General features: G+C 45.9%; 1 protein-coding gene across 1 annotated transcript; it reads right to left on the minus strand.

Moving 5' to 3' along the window:
• Positions 1 to 21: 21 nt before the first annotated feature.
• On the minus strand, positions 22 to 14,865 carry SHISA4 (shisa family member 4). Its single transcript, XM_015408231.1, has 5 exons — positions 14,644 to 14,865; positions 4,628 to 4,799; positions 4,043 to 4,176; positions 3,514 to 3,690; positions 22 to 2,663 (listed from the first exon to the last, which is right to left on the minus strand). Exons 1-5 carry the CDS (start codon positions 14,702 to 14,704, stop codon positions 2,617 to 2,619), a joined length of 591 nt encoding a protein of 196 aa, XP_015263717.1. The 5' UTR covers positions 14,705 to 14,865; the 3' UTR covers positions 22 to 2,616.
• Positions 14,866 to 15,667: the final 802 nt, after the last annotated feature.

The following is a 15,667-nucleotide window of genomic DNA, read 5'->3' on the forward strand; positions in this document are numbered from 1 at the left end:
TAATAGGTAAATAATGCACAGTCTTAAAACCACATGGATTTAATATAGATCACATTCCTAAGAAGTGTCCCAAGGGAGAAGTGGAGATCTGAGGATACAGCTTAACTGCATAGGCAACAGCGTTTATATAAACGCTTTGCACACATGACAGTGAGCAAATCCACAGATTACTCTGAATGTATAAAGTATCTCTTAGCTTGTAGTAGCAGATTCATGACCTGCTAAGACAAGAATCACATAGCAAGAATACAGGCAAAGCTCCACGAAGAAATATGGCTACACTACAAAGAGATGGAAGCCACCTGTTAAGAATCACTGGACAAACTGAAAGCGGTTTGGGTGAGATACACCATAAGACTCTAATTGAGCTATTCTTCTTAGTCAAGAGATGGGAGCCTGGACTAACGGGGCAGGCATTTGAATGTTATGAAATATGTGTTTATATTCAGGAAGGCTCCTATAATGGGATTTGGAGCATTTTCACACATGAGACCAGACAAGCCTCTTCCTTCACTCTCTTTCTCAAGGGAGCATAAAATGGACATTGACTAGAATACTAGTTGTATTACAACGGACACGCCTCCTCCATGTGTTCTGCTGCACTGACAGTAGCCAGATGCTAACTGTGTCATAGAGGCTCAAAAGTGATTTACATCTCCCTTAGGAAAATACTCCCATTCCAGCACAGCTAGTAGCTCAGACTGTCTCAAGAGGAATACCTGTGGAAGGGAAAGGCAACACCTTTGGGTAGTGAAGGGTTGGGTATAAATCCAATCTCTTCTGCTGCTGCTGCTTGGAACCTGGGACAATTGCAGATGGGGGTGTCACCAAAGCCGTGTGCATGTAGGCAGGGAAGGAGATTTACCTCCAATATGCTCATTGACTTGGATCCAAAGTAGTGCCAGCAGAGCATTCAGCAAGAGAAATGGAACTTTTGGTCTCCCCAGTTCCACTGCAACCCCCCCCCCCAGTGCTACTATCAAGGCCCGGAGACCCCAGGAACAATGTGGGGTGCAATGGCAGGCTCTGCAATGGGAGGGGAAATAAGTAGAAATCCACCCCCTCTGCTGGTAGAAAACAAGGTTTGGATTCAAGCCATTATCACTAATGCTGAATGTTTCCCCATTAGGCCTATGATAAGTCCCCCTTCCCGTATTTGATACATAAAGTTAACCAGCCTGAGTTATTTTTCTCTCAGTGGTGCAAATTGTGGCCCAGTTTCTTTGCTCAGCCTCAATGTAATACTATGGAATAAGCAGTTCCAATGCTTTAGAGTGAATTAGCATGTGTTAATGAGGCATGGCAGAAATGCTGGGTGTCCCTTACATCAAGACAGCACAGCTCTTACACACTTCGATGATAAGTTATTTGTTATTTCCAAGCAGCCAAGTTTCATATCATTCTATAGAACAGATGCTACAATTCCAGCGTTTGAAATCATGGCTCAACAGGGCTTTTTATACATTGTCTTTTGCTCAGTTTATCTGTAATGTAAAAGTGAAACTTACGTTGGCAGAATATATATTTGATTTAGAACTGGCTCCTTGTTAACAACATTCACATATTGCACAGACAGCATGGGAGAGGATCAAAGGCACTTTTCAGTATCTCCTAGGGAAATGGTCAAAGAAACTCAATGATGCCCAATCCAGAGCAACTATGTGTCATCCCTCTCTTTCCCCACAGGAAAATGCCCATGGCAAATTTGACTTCTGGCTTGTGGATACAGAAGGGGCTCCTGCTCCTCAAATTCTACGATCAATTCTTTCTTCCTGTGCTAAGAAGCTTGCATGCTCTCCTCAGACCCTCACCCCATTTCTTGCAGGAGGCTCTCACAGTCTGCTTTCCAGTTCCTCTCAGCGTATCACACATAGTTTTCTTCGGGCAGCTCAGAACAACTTAGATAGGTTCCACAGCTATCTCCCATCTGGTGACTTTCTAAAATTGCATCTACTTGGCTTAATAATCTATAATTGCACCATGTGCCCACGGGGTCTTTAAGTATTTGAGTCCCTGACATTCACCTTGCCAAAGAGACACAGAGAGTAATCCTAAACAGGCTTACTTAGAAGCCTAGTCAGTTCTGGTCAATAGGGTTTACTCCCAGGAAAGTGTTCTTAGGACTGCACTGAGAGATACCTTAACACACACAGCTGATCCTGGGGTCTTATCAGGGAATACAGTGGACCAGTGTCCCAGTGAGGTAAAAGCTACTCCAATTTGCTCTCCTGTGCCACCTAGAGGCTTTCGGCCTGCCTTCCAATGCTCAGAAGAGGCTCCATCACATGACCGGGGATCAGTCAGCATGTATAATACCTTTTATCAGCCTTGTTTTGCTGTGTTTGCACCAGGACTTTTATAAGCTAAGATGGGAGATGACAAGGAGGAGAAAAATCTTCCCTCATTGATGCAGCCAGGAAGGGAGGCAGGGCACAGGAAGAGATTTAAAAATGCTTCCTATCATGCAGAGCAAAAGACAGCCAAGTAAGGAAAATGGCAGAGGACAATACGGAAGTTCCAGTGTGGCAGGAGACTCACATAAGCTCTGTGCTGGAGATGGCTCCGGCAGGCCCAGGGTGAAAGGCTTTTGCTGAACAGTCCCTGTTAAATTGTTCTTCAGGTGTAGGGCTGTGAAGGCTGTGGTGGAAGGTAGGGTGGGGGAGCTGAGGAAGGAAGAGACTGGAAATCAGAACAAAGGAAGACTCCGGAGTAGGGATAACTTATTGCTGCTGCATACTAGAGTGTACAAGGCTGAGGGGGATTTTTTTCCTCTCCCAAGCTCATTCCGTTAGTAGTATCTGTTGTCATGGAGATGTTGGCCTAGAACTCACTGAAATACGTCAGCCTCCTTGGCTGGTCTGTAATCCCTTTCCTTCTCTGTTGAGGATATGAAGCAGTCATATGGAGTCTGACCATCTGGCCCAACTAGCTCAGTATTGTCTACTCTGACAGGCTGTGGGTTTCTCAAGCAGAGAAAGGCCTGGTCTACACATGTGGGAGAATGACGTCCCAGAGTGCTGAGGTGGTAAAATGGACCCTACCATTTCAGATTGCAGGGGCAGGATTATATTGCTCACTGTTCTCCTACATTACTTATTCCCCATAAATGGAAAAGTGGCAAAACGTACAAAGGTCTAGGTGAAAGCCTTTCTCCCACAGGTAATAATTTTTAATTTGTGGGAGTTTTTTACATAGTAGAGCATCACAAATGTGCCCAACCCCTAGCCACTCTAAAGTGGAATAGCCCATTCTAATACTTTATTCTGCAACATATGCAGACAAAGCCAAAGAGCCTTCCTAATACCCGGTAGCTGAGATCTGTTAACTGAAGATGTTGGGAACTAAATTTGAGACTTCATATATTCTGCCACTGAGGTACTATCACTCTCCTGTTCAGTAGATGGATGAGCTTTATCAACAGCCATATCCTCAGGGCAGGTTCTGTGTCCAATGGGAGTGCCTGAGACAAAGCTACAAATCCCATTCCCCATTGCCTCCACATTTCTTCCTTACCTGTAGGATGGTAGTATGGTGGCCCAGGTGGGTATAAAGGATACTGTGCAGCCGGACCTTCAGGGGGATAAGGAGCCACAGGGGCATAAGGCTGAAATTGTGCTGGCCCTGCTTTGGGATCCATCAGGTAAGGTCCTGGAGCCTGAGCAGGGTATCCAGACAGGGGGATCTCGTGATCTGAGATACAGAGCATAGGCTGTGAGCATTCGCAGGGCTGATGCTTCTCCAACAGAACAGCCTACTACAGGTGATTCCCCCTGACTCCACTGAGAGCATCTTCACTGAGATGTTTTCTTTCCAGTCTTTCAGATTAAAAATCACCCTCCTCCCATTCCACAGAATGTGCACTCGTTAAGTATACCAAGGGGTACTCCCAAGTGTAGTCCTCTGAGGATACTATCTGCCACTTATTGGACACTTTTCTGTCACTGTGCATATGCAGTATTTGCACTGGATCTGCAGGTCATGACTCTTCACAATGCCTCCAATTAGTCCATAAGAAGGAAGACAACAGCAGGATTTCTCTTACCTTGATAAGGCGTCTGACTATGATGCCGTCGTTGGTACAGGTAGCAGCAGGAGCACAGGAAGCAACAGACAATGGTGGCAACAATGGCCACAAAGAGTATCACAGCTGAAGCGATACCAGCAATTGCTTTGGGGCTGAAGGACAGATAACAGGTGTTATTTGGGCCTGCCTACCTCTGGCTGCATCCCAGTTACCACGAGGGTTGGAAAGAATCATCTTGATCAGCAGTTAAAGATCACCCGTTAAACTAATCTATGTTCATGTTTATGCCGAAATAAATTTTGTTATTCTTCTAAATGCCACTGGACTCCTGCTTTATTTATTAATCTGTGTTAAATGACCTTCAGCGTGCAGTCTGATAGGATACACATGGAACTTCTGAGGGCCTTAAAACTGATTTATTGTAGCACAGGCTTTTGAAGACAAAGAGCTCACAACCCATAAAACTCTCAAACAAGAGAAACTTTTTTTTTGCTTTCAGCCCCCACCGGTCTATCCTATAATCGACAAACTACAGGGATGCCTGGAAGTAATAAAGCAGTGTGGTTGTTTCCCGGGGTATCTCGACATCTGGTATGTTCTTACCTGAATGCCATGCAGTGCTTTTGCTGCCGCTCAGTGATGAGTTTGCTGGTGTCGTAGCAGCAGAAGCGATGGTGACAGTCACCGCAGCAGAAGGAGAAGAAGGGGCAGTTGAAGCCTGGATGCCATGAGCCATTCCTGTCCATGAACCACTTGCAGTCTTCATCAGCTGAGACTTTCAGAAGAAGCCATTTGGATGTTCAGACAACACATAAAAGGGCAGTGAAAACAGGAGTATGTTGCAGAGGTATCAAACACATTTGTTATGAGGGCCCAAGCTGACATAAATGTCACTTTGTCGGGCTGGGCCATGTGTCCCATAAACATAATGCCAGGTACTGGAGATAGAAACCGTATTAAGGACAGCAGCTGGTAAGCACCAGGTTGGTGTATCCTCACTGCAAGGCCTCGTGGGCTGGGAGGGGGGTGCAGAGGAAAACCCACACAGGCAGACTGGAGAGGAAGCAGTGCAGCAATGGGCAGATGTTCCCATGATGCTTGACTGCTGCAGACTACTCCCCCCAACACTCCCTCCCTTGCATCAGTTGCTTGCGGGCCACATAAGAGGCCTGGACGGGCTGGTTCTGGCCCCCGGGCCTTATGTTTGACACCCCTAGTATACTGAGACTGGGGGTCTCATGGGGATGAGCTGCTGGGTTGCAGGCAGGAAATCCACCTCAGTTTGGAGAACAGCTATATGAATTCTGTTTAATGCTGAACCAAAAGGCCATGCTACTTTTTTTTTTTTTTTTACAAAAGCCAAAAGTCTAAAATGCGTAGCAGAACAATATATATATATACACACTAAAGATCACAGGAACAGTCTGGACAAAGGGCACGTGGGGCAAGGGCTACAGTAAGGAGGGGAACCAAAATGGAGTTTAAAAAAGCTGAATTTAGTATCACGTGCAAACCACACCTCCTCACTTGACTCACCCTTAAGTCTGGATACCTGGTGAACAGTCTGCTGAGGGACCTCACTGCTTATTTGCTTCCCTTGTAAGAACCGTTTGTTTACTCCTGCTCTCTGCTTCCTGTTCATTTACCAACAGAGCAATCCTAAGCAAGTCTTCTCAGAATCCTACTCGTCTATTTAATGGGGTCTTAGGATCAGGGCTATTTTTGGGCAGGAACGGAGTTCCGGCTGGCTCCTGAGTTGGCCACACCCAGCAGGAACTTATTAGCATAATAGGCCACACCCAACAGCAGAAACTCATTAGGATTGGCTGCAGTAGGCGTGTGTGGCCTAACATGCAAAGGAGTCCCTGCTACAAAACAAAGGCCCTGGGTTTTGACAACAAACAAGGTAAACAGAATAAGAAGCAAAAGGTGGGTGTGGCTGGATAACCACACTTCTGGTAACATGGGGGTGTGGCCTAATATGCTAATGAGCTGTGGTGTCAGGGTGTGACCTAATATGCTAATGAGTTTCGGCTGTTGGGTGTGGCCTATTATGCTAATGAGTTCCTGCTGGGCTTTTTCTACAAAAAAAGCCCTGCTTAGGATGCACTGTAATGCCACAAGAGGAACAATATAATCTTACCCCCCTGACTGCTAAGTTTAATTGGTAGCCCTTGTTGGAGGACTCTGTCAAAAGATTTTTGAAAGCACAGGTGTTTCACAATACTAGATAAGCATCCACGTGCTCAGTTCCAGGAAACATGGATAAGCATTTCTGTACACAATTTATCACATAGGAGAAATAAAAATTGCTTCAGACCTGGCACTGAATTAGAGCTCGCCAGGCAGAGGAAACTGAAACGTCTATCATCTTTCGAGCATGTACTATGGGGCAGCTGTAGCAGCTTTCTACTGCCAGCCTAGAGTATCAAATGTTGGAGTTGGTATTCAAGGTCTGAACCCCCTCCTCTTAAAAATGTGACTTCCACTTATGGAACATGACCAGTGGCCTTGGAATGCCTGGAGGTCCCATTTGCTCTGTTCTGCAAAACATACTGCACCCTTGGCTACTGAAACCTGCTCCAGGCAGCCAAACCCTAGCTTTATATTCAAGAATCCACCCTGTTCCATTTTATATCTCTTCTGCCAGAAATTTCCTCAGATTATTTGGGAAGCTGTAAATAGTGCCTTGGATAAGAAAAAAGCGTTAATTGACATTCTTTTTCAGCAATAAGAAAACCAATCCTAATGTTTTGCTAGTGTTATGGGTTTGTTGTCCAGTTACTGTGAATGGTTTAGCCTAATGGGACTGGGACCAGCAGGTTTTAGGATGAAAGAATGTTAATATTTCTTCTTTTCGTAAAGCAAGTATTACAAAAATACCATAAGTCTCTCACGCTGTCTCCACCAAAGGGAACCAAACCAAGCCTCACTGTTCCTGTCACTTTTTGCTTCTAGGAGAAGTGGGGAGTGTGTAACACTAGCAATTTATTGAAATGACTTTATGAATCAGTTTAAGTTGCAAAATAACTTCGAGGTCTAGATTAGGATGAAAAGATGGGACCATTTGGTGCAAAATGCTGCATCTTGGTTACAATCAGGAGCTACGCAGAGCATGCAAAATACACCCACTCCGCAGTCACTCCATTGGTACCAGGTTCAATTTAAGGTACTGGTTATCACTTAAAAAGTGATTTGTGGCCCTGGACCCCCATATCTGCAGGACCACCTCTTCTTCTATGCTCCACCAACAGCTTCACGCATCTGAGCAAAACCTTCTGATTCTGCCATCCTGCAAATAGGTAAGATTGACAGCTGTCTGGACACTGTTATTCTCTGATGTGGCTCCCACCTTGTGAAATAGCCTGCCTGAGGTGGTCAGGAAGATTCTCGCACTTCTGTCATTCCAGAAACTGCACAAAACAGAATTGTTCAGCAGAGCATTTTTTAAACAAAGGGAACAGCACTATAGCATAATGGGATGGAATTTTATAAAGGGAACAGGATTGTAGTCTGTTCCACTGTTTTTTGTCTGGATTGTCTTGCTCTTAGTGCATCGTTTTCTACTTCTGTAATTCCAGCCTTTGCATTGTTGATGATGTCATGTCTAATACTTTATTCTTGCATTGTTTCTAATTTTTGTGATCCTACTCCTATTGCATTGTTTGCTGGATGACCCATGCTATTTGATTGCATTATTTTATAATGTGTAATCTGTCTTGAGTCTAAACAAGAAAAGTGCGCTAAAAATAAAGTAAATAAATAGCAGTAGTACTACTAATAATAACAGCATCTGATTCATGCATATTTTAACATAATAATTTATGTTATTTATTTATTTATTCGATTTTTACCCCACACTCCCTGATCTTTAGGGCCAAAAAACTGAAGTTACATTGGGGATCTGTGAGGGGATCACTAGACATGTAGCTCAGTGTAAACAATGTAGCTCCAAGATGGCCTGATATGGGCCAAGGCCACAGTGCTGGGGACGTTTAACTCTTTCTCCCTGTGCTGTTTCCCCAGTTGAAACTCCCCCATGACTCCATAGGCTGTTTTTAGTCCAAATGCAGAAAAAGATAGGCAACCTGCCTATCTTTTTCCTTCCCTGGTCTAAAATAAACCTTGGGAAGAGAGGCAATTTTGATCATGCAAATGGTAAGAACATAAGAACAATGTTGGCTCAGGCCAACGGCCCATCCAGTCCAACACTCTGTCACACGGTGGCCAAAAATACCAGGTGCCATCAAGAGATGGATTGTCTTGGGGGGGGGGGAAGAAGTGGTATTTTCTGAGGGGGGAGAAAGAGAAAGAAGGGAGGAGAGAGAAAGAAAGGGGAGAGAAAGAGATAGGAGGGGGATTGTCTTGAGGAGAGAGAGAAAGAAGGGGGATTGTCTGGGAAGAGAGACAGAGAAAGAAGGGGAGATCGTCTGAGGGAGGGGGAAAGAAAGAAGGGGGAGAGATTTAGATGGGAAAGAGAGTGCAGATTGAGAAGAGGTTGGGGGAAGAGGAGAGGGACTTTGAGAAGGGCTGGGCAGATTGGGGCAGATTGACAGACAAGGGGAGAGGGGAGAAAGGAGGGTAAGAGAGGATTGCTAGAGAAGGGTGTGAGGGAGAAAGAGAGGAGAAAACTGACATAGGCCCCGGTCACACGGGCAGGAAAATGCGGGGGGGGGGGAGCGTGGCTGTTTGCCCCGGAGCAAAATAACGCGCGGTTGCACGATCAGATGTCCCATCGAGGTCCTGTGTTTAGGGAGGAGGTGCCGATCACACGACCATCCTGCAGCGCGGCAAAGAAACGGCGCGATCACACCAGCAATCGCTGGCGCCGCTTCCGTGGCAAACGGGATACATTTTTTTTTAAACTGAAGTTTGTGCATACACATGACTGAGCAATCGTATCTGCACATCCGAAGGCGGGTGGTGGGCTTACCGGAGAGGGCGACAGACGCTTCCGGACCCCAACAGAGCTCCGAGGCATAGCCAATGGAGGGGGAGGGGCCCCCCTCATCACAGCCACTCTAACCGCCTGCACGACAGTGGCCATAGCGACCCTCCAGAGGCAGCAAGCCTGGCTGCAGTGGGAGGGGGCCTCTTTGTGCACATACGCCGTTGGGCGCTTGTGCACATCCTGTGGAGACTTGAAATTAAAAAAATCTTTTCGCGACGGGACATGGGTGGACGCCGGATGCCACGGGATTCCACCGGAAACGCGATCAGGCGCCCGCCTTTGCCCCGCGGTTTCTGGAAACTAGTACCTTGGAGGTACTACGGTAGTTTTTTACCCCGCATCTTCGGCGGGAAGCCTTGGGTGAGCCACGGGAGCTCTACGCTTCCCAGATGTGGTGGTGTGATCGTGCCCGGAAAATCCGCCTATCTTCCGTCTCTGTAGCGTGGCTAATGTTCCGTGTGACCGCAGCCTTAGAAGGGGTGAGGGGAGAAGAGGTTAAGGGAAGATTGATAGTCAAAGCGTGGGAGCAGAAACAGAGAGGAGGGAACTTTAACAGAGAAGGAAGAAAGTGATGCACAGCAAAGGCAGGGGAATGCCCCCTCCCCACAAGTTTCTTGTGGTTCCCCACTTGTTTGTTTTAAAAACTAGATTCCACCTCTTAAACTGACTGACTGGCTGATTCCACCTCTTCCTTTACTTGTGATTGGGACAGACCCAGGTTTAAACAAGGAATCTGCCTTCAGTCATGCATGGCTTAAGCCCTAGTGACAGAACCTCACGTTCCTTCTCACTACATCATTTCAAAAAAAAATTGTTTGCATTTTTTACAATGTTGGCTGTGTATTCTTCCACACTGGAAAAACACTTCTAGTTAAACATGTTTTGAACAGCAGCAAGACCACTGCCACTGCAGCAATATCTCTCTCTCTCTCTCTCTCTCTCTCTCTCTCTCTCTCTCTCTCTCTCTCTCTCTCTCTCTCTCTCTGTGGATTGGATATCGTGGAAAGACAGGGATAATATTACTACTAAGGATAAAAACACATCTTTTTAAAACCATAACATGAAAGGCCTTTAAAGTCCTTAGATAAAGTCTGAAAGATTGGGAAAGAGACTATATGCTGACCTAAAGCACAGTCACATGCCTGGATTGGGTTACTCTTCTGTCTGCAAGAGGCTTCTGTTACAAGCAGAAAGCAACTGGCTGAGGCAAGACACACATATATACTCTCTTGAGGCTGGAGGTAATCTGCCTGCCCAGGCCTTGGCATGGGGCACCCTGAATAATGAAGGATTCTTTTCCTCTGGTCATTGTAAAAATAAGAAAAAAACAAACCAAGTTCCATCCTCTCCAGTATGCTATGGAAGCAGTGGAACAGAACTTACAGTTTGTTAGATATGAACTGTTTAATATCAGCAGGGAAGCTGTAGCCATACTGACTGCAAGTATAGAACAGCAGGATAATTAAGTGAAAACAAATGAACAGATACTAGTGCATTCGACTTTCACTTCTTCACGGCATATTCTCAATTTAGCAGCTTTTCACGGGCAGCAAAATAGGTCATCTGCTACTGCATGGATTGTGAAGTGGTATGGTTCTGGGAGGACAGTATCATATATTCTTTCTGGATATTTCAGTCAGCTCTCTAGGACTTATTCTATAGCTTAATTATCTTAATTGGGGGGCGGAATGGCCAGTATCCCTCCAGTCCAGTCAGCAACATACGAAGCCTTCCTTCAGCTTAAGTCTTCTACCAGAAGTAGGCCCACTGAAGTTTGAGGCAGGCTCCTTAAACTGGAGTAAGGCTTTAAACTTCAAGGAGTGGAGTGGTACAATACAGACCATAATTTGGCAAAACTATTATACTAACTCTACAGGGTAGTCTGATGAGTCCACTTTCCCAGAGAACAGTGTCAAGACACAAGTAACAACCTGTTTTTTTCCCCTCCCCCAAAATATTAGGACTTGAGGGCATCCGATGAAACTGATGGGCAGTAGGTTCAGGATGGACAACAGGAAATACTACTTTACACAGAGAGTGATTAAAATGTGGAATTTGCTGCCAGAGGATGTAGTGATGGCCACAGGAATAAATGGCTTTAAAAGGGGATTAGATAGATTCATGGAGGACAAGTCTATCAAAGGCTAGTAGACATAGTGACTGAGGGGAACCTCCACATTCAGAGGCACTAAGCCTCTGAATCCCAGAGTCAGGAGGCAACATCAGGGGAAGCCCTCGGCCTCTAGGCTCTGTTGTTGGCTGTCCAGAGGAACTGGTAGCTACTGTGTGAGACAGGATGCTGGACAAGATGGACCACTGGTCTGATCCAGCAATGGTCTTCTTCTTATGTTCTTACATTTCCCCACAATGTTGCTTGCAACTGAAAGTACTCAATAAGGCAGGGAACAATGCCAAATAGCGTATTTATTTTTAAAAACTCAGACAGAATAGGATATTTCATTCCCTATGGTTCACTCTAATTATATGTTTAGCATAATTATGTGGTTAGAGAACAGGCCATGGATAAAAATAATTTACACAAGAGTTACCAACAACCTGGAGAAAAGAAAATGTCTTGTCCCCTTAACAGAGGCTCAATGAGGTGTTATTTACCAGGTGATATTGTTCACCTCCATGCCATGAAAAGCTTCACCTGCCCATTTCGATATATTAAGCCTTTATTAAACGGAGAGGACATTATGTTCTCCTGGTAGCTGGCAACCCAAATTTTTCACAGAACCATCACAAACAGGCAATGGGAAAAATAAGAAGTGGCAGGAAGGGGGGAAAGTGCCCAAATGTAAGTAGCTGCATTTTCACTGGCTTTTAAAGAGCACGATGGTGCCCACGAACCTGGAATATAAGGCGTGGTCTGAGGGTGGCAGCCACAACAGCTACAGAATGGAACTGCCACCAGAAGCTTCCCCTGTGCACATTCTACTACTCTGCCGCTCCCATTCATTTCAGTGGAACATGCTCAGAAATTTCTAGTGGATTTTCAAAAAAAGTTCTCAACAAGGCCATTTTCTGGTTTCCTTGGATTCCAGGATTGATTTAGCAGTGACGTTCCAATGACAAAAGCATGTTTTAAAGGCCAAACCACTTGTGATGTGGGAGAGCCAGTGCTGGATCTGTCAATGTTTCCTTTTGAAATATCACAGATTGACATTTCTGAAACCTTCCAGACTCTGCATAGCCATCTTTTAATGGGCAGTGAAACTGGAAAGCACCATTTGGAAGAGTTTATTTATTTAAATTTTTTGCTGCTGCTGTGACATCTGATGTTTATTATATCTACAGCTGTCCACAAAGCTCAGTCACAGGTACACAAGGTTAAACTTGTGCAGAAATTATCCCAGAGATTTCCCACAGCACCAAGATGCAATGCACAGAAGTTATAACTTTTCTTCATACAAGGTGGTGCAATGGATCTTTTTTCTCTAGATTTGCCAGCAGACTTCCAATGTCACTTCCTTATTAACTGCTATTCCACTACAGTCTGAAATTATTTAATTTATGATCTTCCAGTTCTAATCAAACAGATTATAATAAGGACAAGAAACCTATTGATATTTTATATAAGAATTTTTTTCAGGTTTTCTTAAACTTTATCTGTTTAGCCAATGCCAAGAGTGTGATCGAGCACCAGCATTGGAGACAGCAGGGTTTAACGCTTTCCTGGGTACTGTTTCCAATATCTAAATCACACATACACCACAGTTTTTTTAGCTCTATAAGGAAGAATTGGATTTATACCCCACCCTTCACTACCCAAAGGTGTCTCAGAGCGGCTTACAAACTCCTTTCCCTTCCCCTCCCCACAACAGACACCCTGTGAGGTAGGTGGGGCTGAGAGAGCTCTGACAGAAACTGCTCTTTTTCAAGGACAGCTCTTATCAGAACTATGGCTTGCCCAAGGTCATCCAGCCAGGTGCAAGTGGAGGAGTGGGGAATCAAACCCGGTTCTCCCAAATTAGAGTCCGCGCACTTAACTACTACACCAAACTGGAAGCAAATCAGGGCATGTGTGGTTTGGCCTTAGCAGGCTACTAGATTCTCACCAGCTCCTTCTCTGAATTATCCCCATGGACATGGTGATTACCAATTTTGACTTGTGGTTCTTTATGTATTACACTTTTATTATTGGTTGGTAGGTACATTTTAATTCTCCCTCTCTACCAAGAAGTTCAGGGCATCACACACTGTTTTCCTCTCTTCCATTTTACCAGGGTTAGGTTGAACAGCAGTAACTGGCCCAAGATCACCCAGCAACTTCCAGTTTCAACCCGGGGCTCCTAAATCCTAGTCCAACACCTTAACGGCTACACCACCCTGCCTCTCTGGTTGATTTATCGGTGTGTCAGTTTTCAGGAGCACAAATCCAGAACACATATACAGAGTAATGTACAGAAACCCATACTGCAGATGTAGCCATTATTTCTGAAGCAAAAAATCCTTACAAAACAGGTATGGGGGCACTATCACATGTCTTGAAAGTCAACTGTAAGGCCCAGAGCATGGAGGCTCCACTTTTACCAGGAGGTCTTCCATATGGTGTAGGATGGTAACATTCAACCTGTCCCTTGAAAAAGCCTTACCCACATAAATTCACCCTTCAAAGGCATCTGACAGAAAATTCTGGGGCATGTCCTAAGGCACACACTCGGCTAATGGAGAGTTTAGGCCTGTTGAATTGTCCCAGTGTCATACAGCACGAACACAGAATATACTAAAACAGTACACTCAATACTTCAATACACCCAATACTTACTAAGATTATTCCACCATTATACAAATGCAGCACTTTATGAATTGTGTTATGATTGTAATTTGTTTTATTGTTTTAATAACAATAAAACAATAACAGACCTATGATATCATTAGGTCTGTAAGCCGCCCTGAGCCTGCTTTGGCAGGGAGGGCAGGGTATAAATCAAATAAATAAATAAAGATTAATGGTGGACAAACTATCAGAAAATCTTGCCTGTTGTGACTGACTGTCTAGCTGAGGGGTTTCGGATTCACAAAGGATCCCAGAGCTCTCAGGAACCCACATTGAAGCAACTGGCTGTAGGTGAACACTTAATTCCAGTAATGAGAGTACCAAGGCTCCTTGGCTGGAGGAAGCAGAATTTGGGGGGAGAACAGGAAATGACCCCTTCTCCCTACTCTCAGTCTCTGATTCAGGTTGCTCAGCCAGGGGAGCCGAAGGCACTCTTCACATGCGCAGAGTCAGCTTGCCTTGCAGTCCTAAACAGAGTGACAGTCTTTCTAGCTGCACTGAAGTCAGTGGGCTTAGAAGGGTGTTACTCTGTGTAGGACTGCACTCTCTGTTAGGGCTTAAAAACAGTCTAGCGCTGAAGAACATTCCGCAGGGCTATGTCAAGTCTCACATCCAGCTCTTTTTATCAGGTGCAGAGAACAAGTAGCTCCGAGGCTTCCCCAGATTTCCTCCCACTCCCAAGCGATCCATCGCCCGCATCTCCAGGGGGCGCCGAGGGACTGACTGCGGCTTCCACCTCACGGGCAGGGCCCGCAGGGAACGCTACCCCTTGGTAAGTGTCTGTCAGCGCAACTTGCCGCCGGGAAGGCCTGCCGCGGTGGGCCGTTGCGCTCGCCTAAGGTGGACCCCGCTCCCCTTCCTCACGGAGCCGCCGCTCTCTCTTACCCAGCGTCGCCACAGCAGCCAGGCTGCAGAGCGCCATCCCCGCCAGGGCCCAGGTTCCCATCGCGGCGGTCCTGGGCGTTTCACAGAAGCCCGGCTTTGCAGGAGGGGGCCCGGGCAGCGGAGGGCGGCAGCGACGGGCTCTGGAGAAATCCGAGCCGAGGCAGCCGCCTCGTGTTCTCCCAAGAAGGGAAGCCGAGAGGACGCGTGGCTGAATCCACTTGCTGAGCGAGCCGCCGGATGAATGCGCGGGGCTGCCTTGGCCCAAGAGCTCTCTCCTCGCGTGCACGGCCCGGCGCGGGAAGATGCTGAGCCTGCGGCGTTACCCAGATCTCGGTCCTCCTCCTTTGTGGGGATGATCGTAGGGAGAGGGGGGCGAAGGGGCAGTTTGAAGACGGCTAAAAAATTAACGTGTAACCTCCGCAAAGACCAAGATTTTTCCTCCTATGCCAGGCAGAGCCAGAGCGAAGGAAGAAATCTCTCTCCAACTTTCGGAATTACTATGTTAACCAAAAGGATGATGACACGGAATGTAAAACGACCGTGTATATATATATATACTTGTAATTTATATATGAATGGTGTCTTGGAACAAAACCTAATCTTCATTTTGAGTAATACAGTTAGTGAGTTTTCTGGTTTTCAAGTCCTTATCCAACATAGACCTACATGGGAATTCAGAATAAGGACTGAAGTTGACATATCCCTGCACCCCAAAATAATCTTTTAGCCATCCTGCATCATAGAAGAAGAAGAGATTGGATTTATACCCCGCCCTTCACTGGGAGTCTCAGATCGGTTTACAATCTCCTTTCCCTTCCCCTCCCCACAACAGACACCCTGTGAGGTAGGTGGAGCTGAGAGAGCTCTGACAGAAACTGCTCTTTTTCCAGAACAGGTGTGCCAGAACTATGGCTTGCCCAAGGTCATCCAGCAGCTGCAAGTGGAGGAGGAGTGGGGACTCAAACCTGGTTCTCCCAGATTAGAGTCCGCACACCTAACCACTACACCAAACTGGCTCTCATAC

Source organism: Gekko japonicus, unplaced genomic scaffold, assembly GCF_001447785.1.
Source record: "Gekko japonicus isolate JY-2015 unplaced genomic scaffold, Gekko_japonicus_V1.1 scaffold211, whole genome shotgun sequence".
Taxonomy (NCBI): Eukaryota; Metazoa; Chordata; class Lepidosauria; order Squamata; family Gekkonidae; genus Gekko; species Gekko japonicus.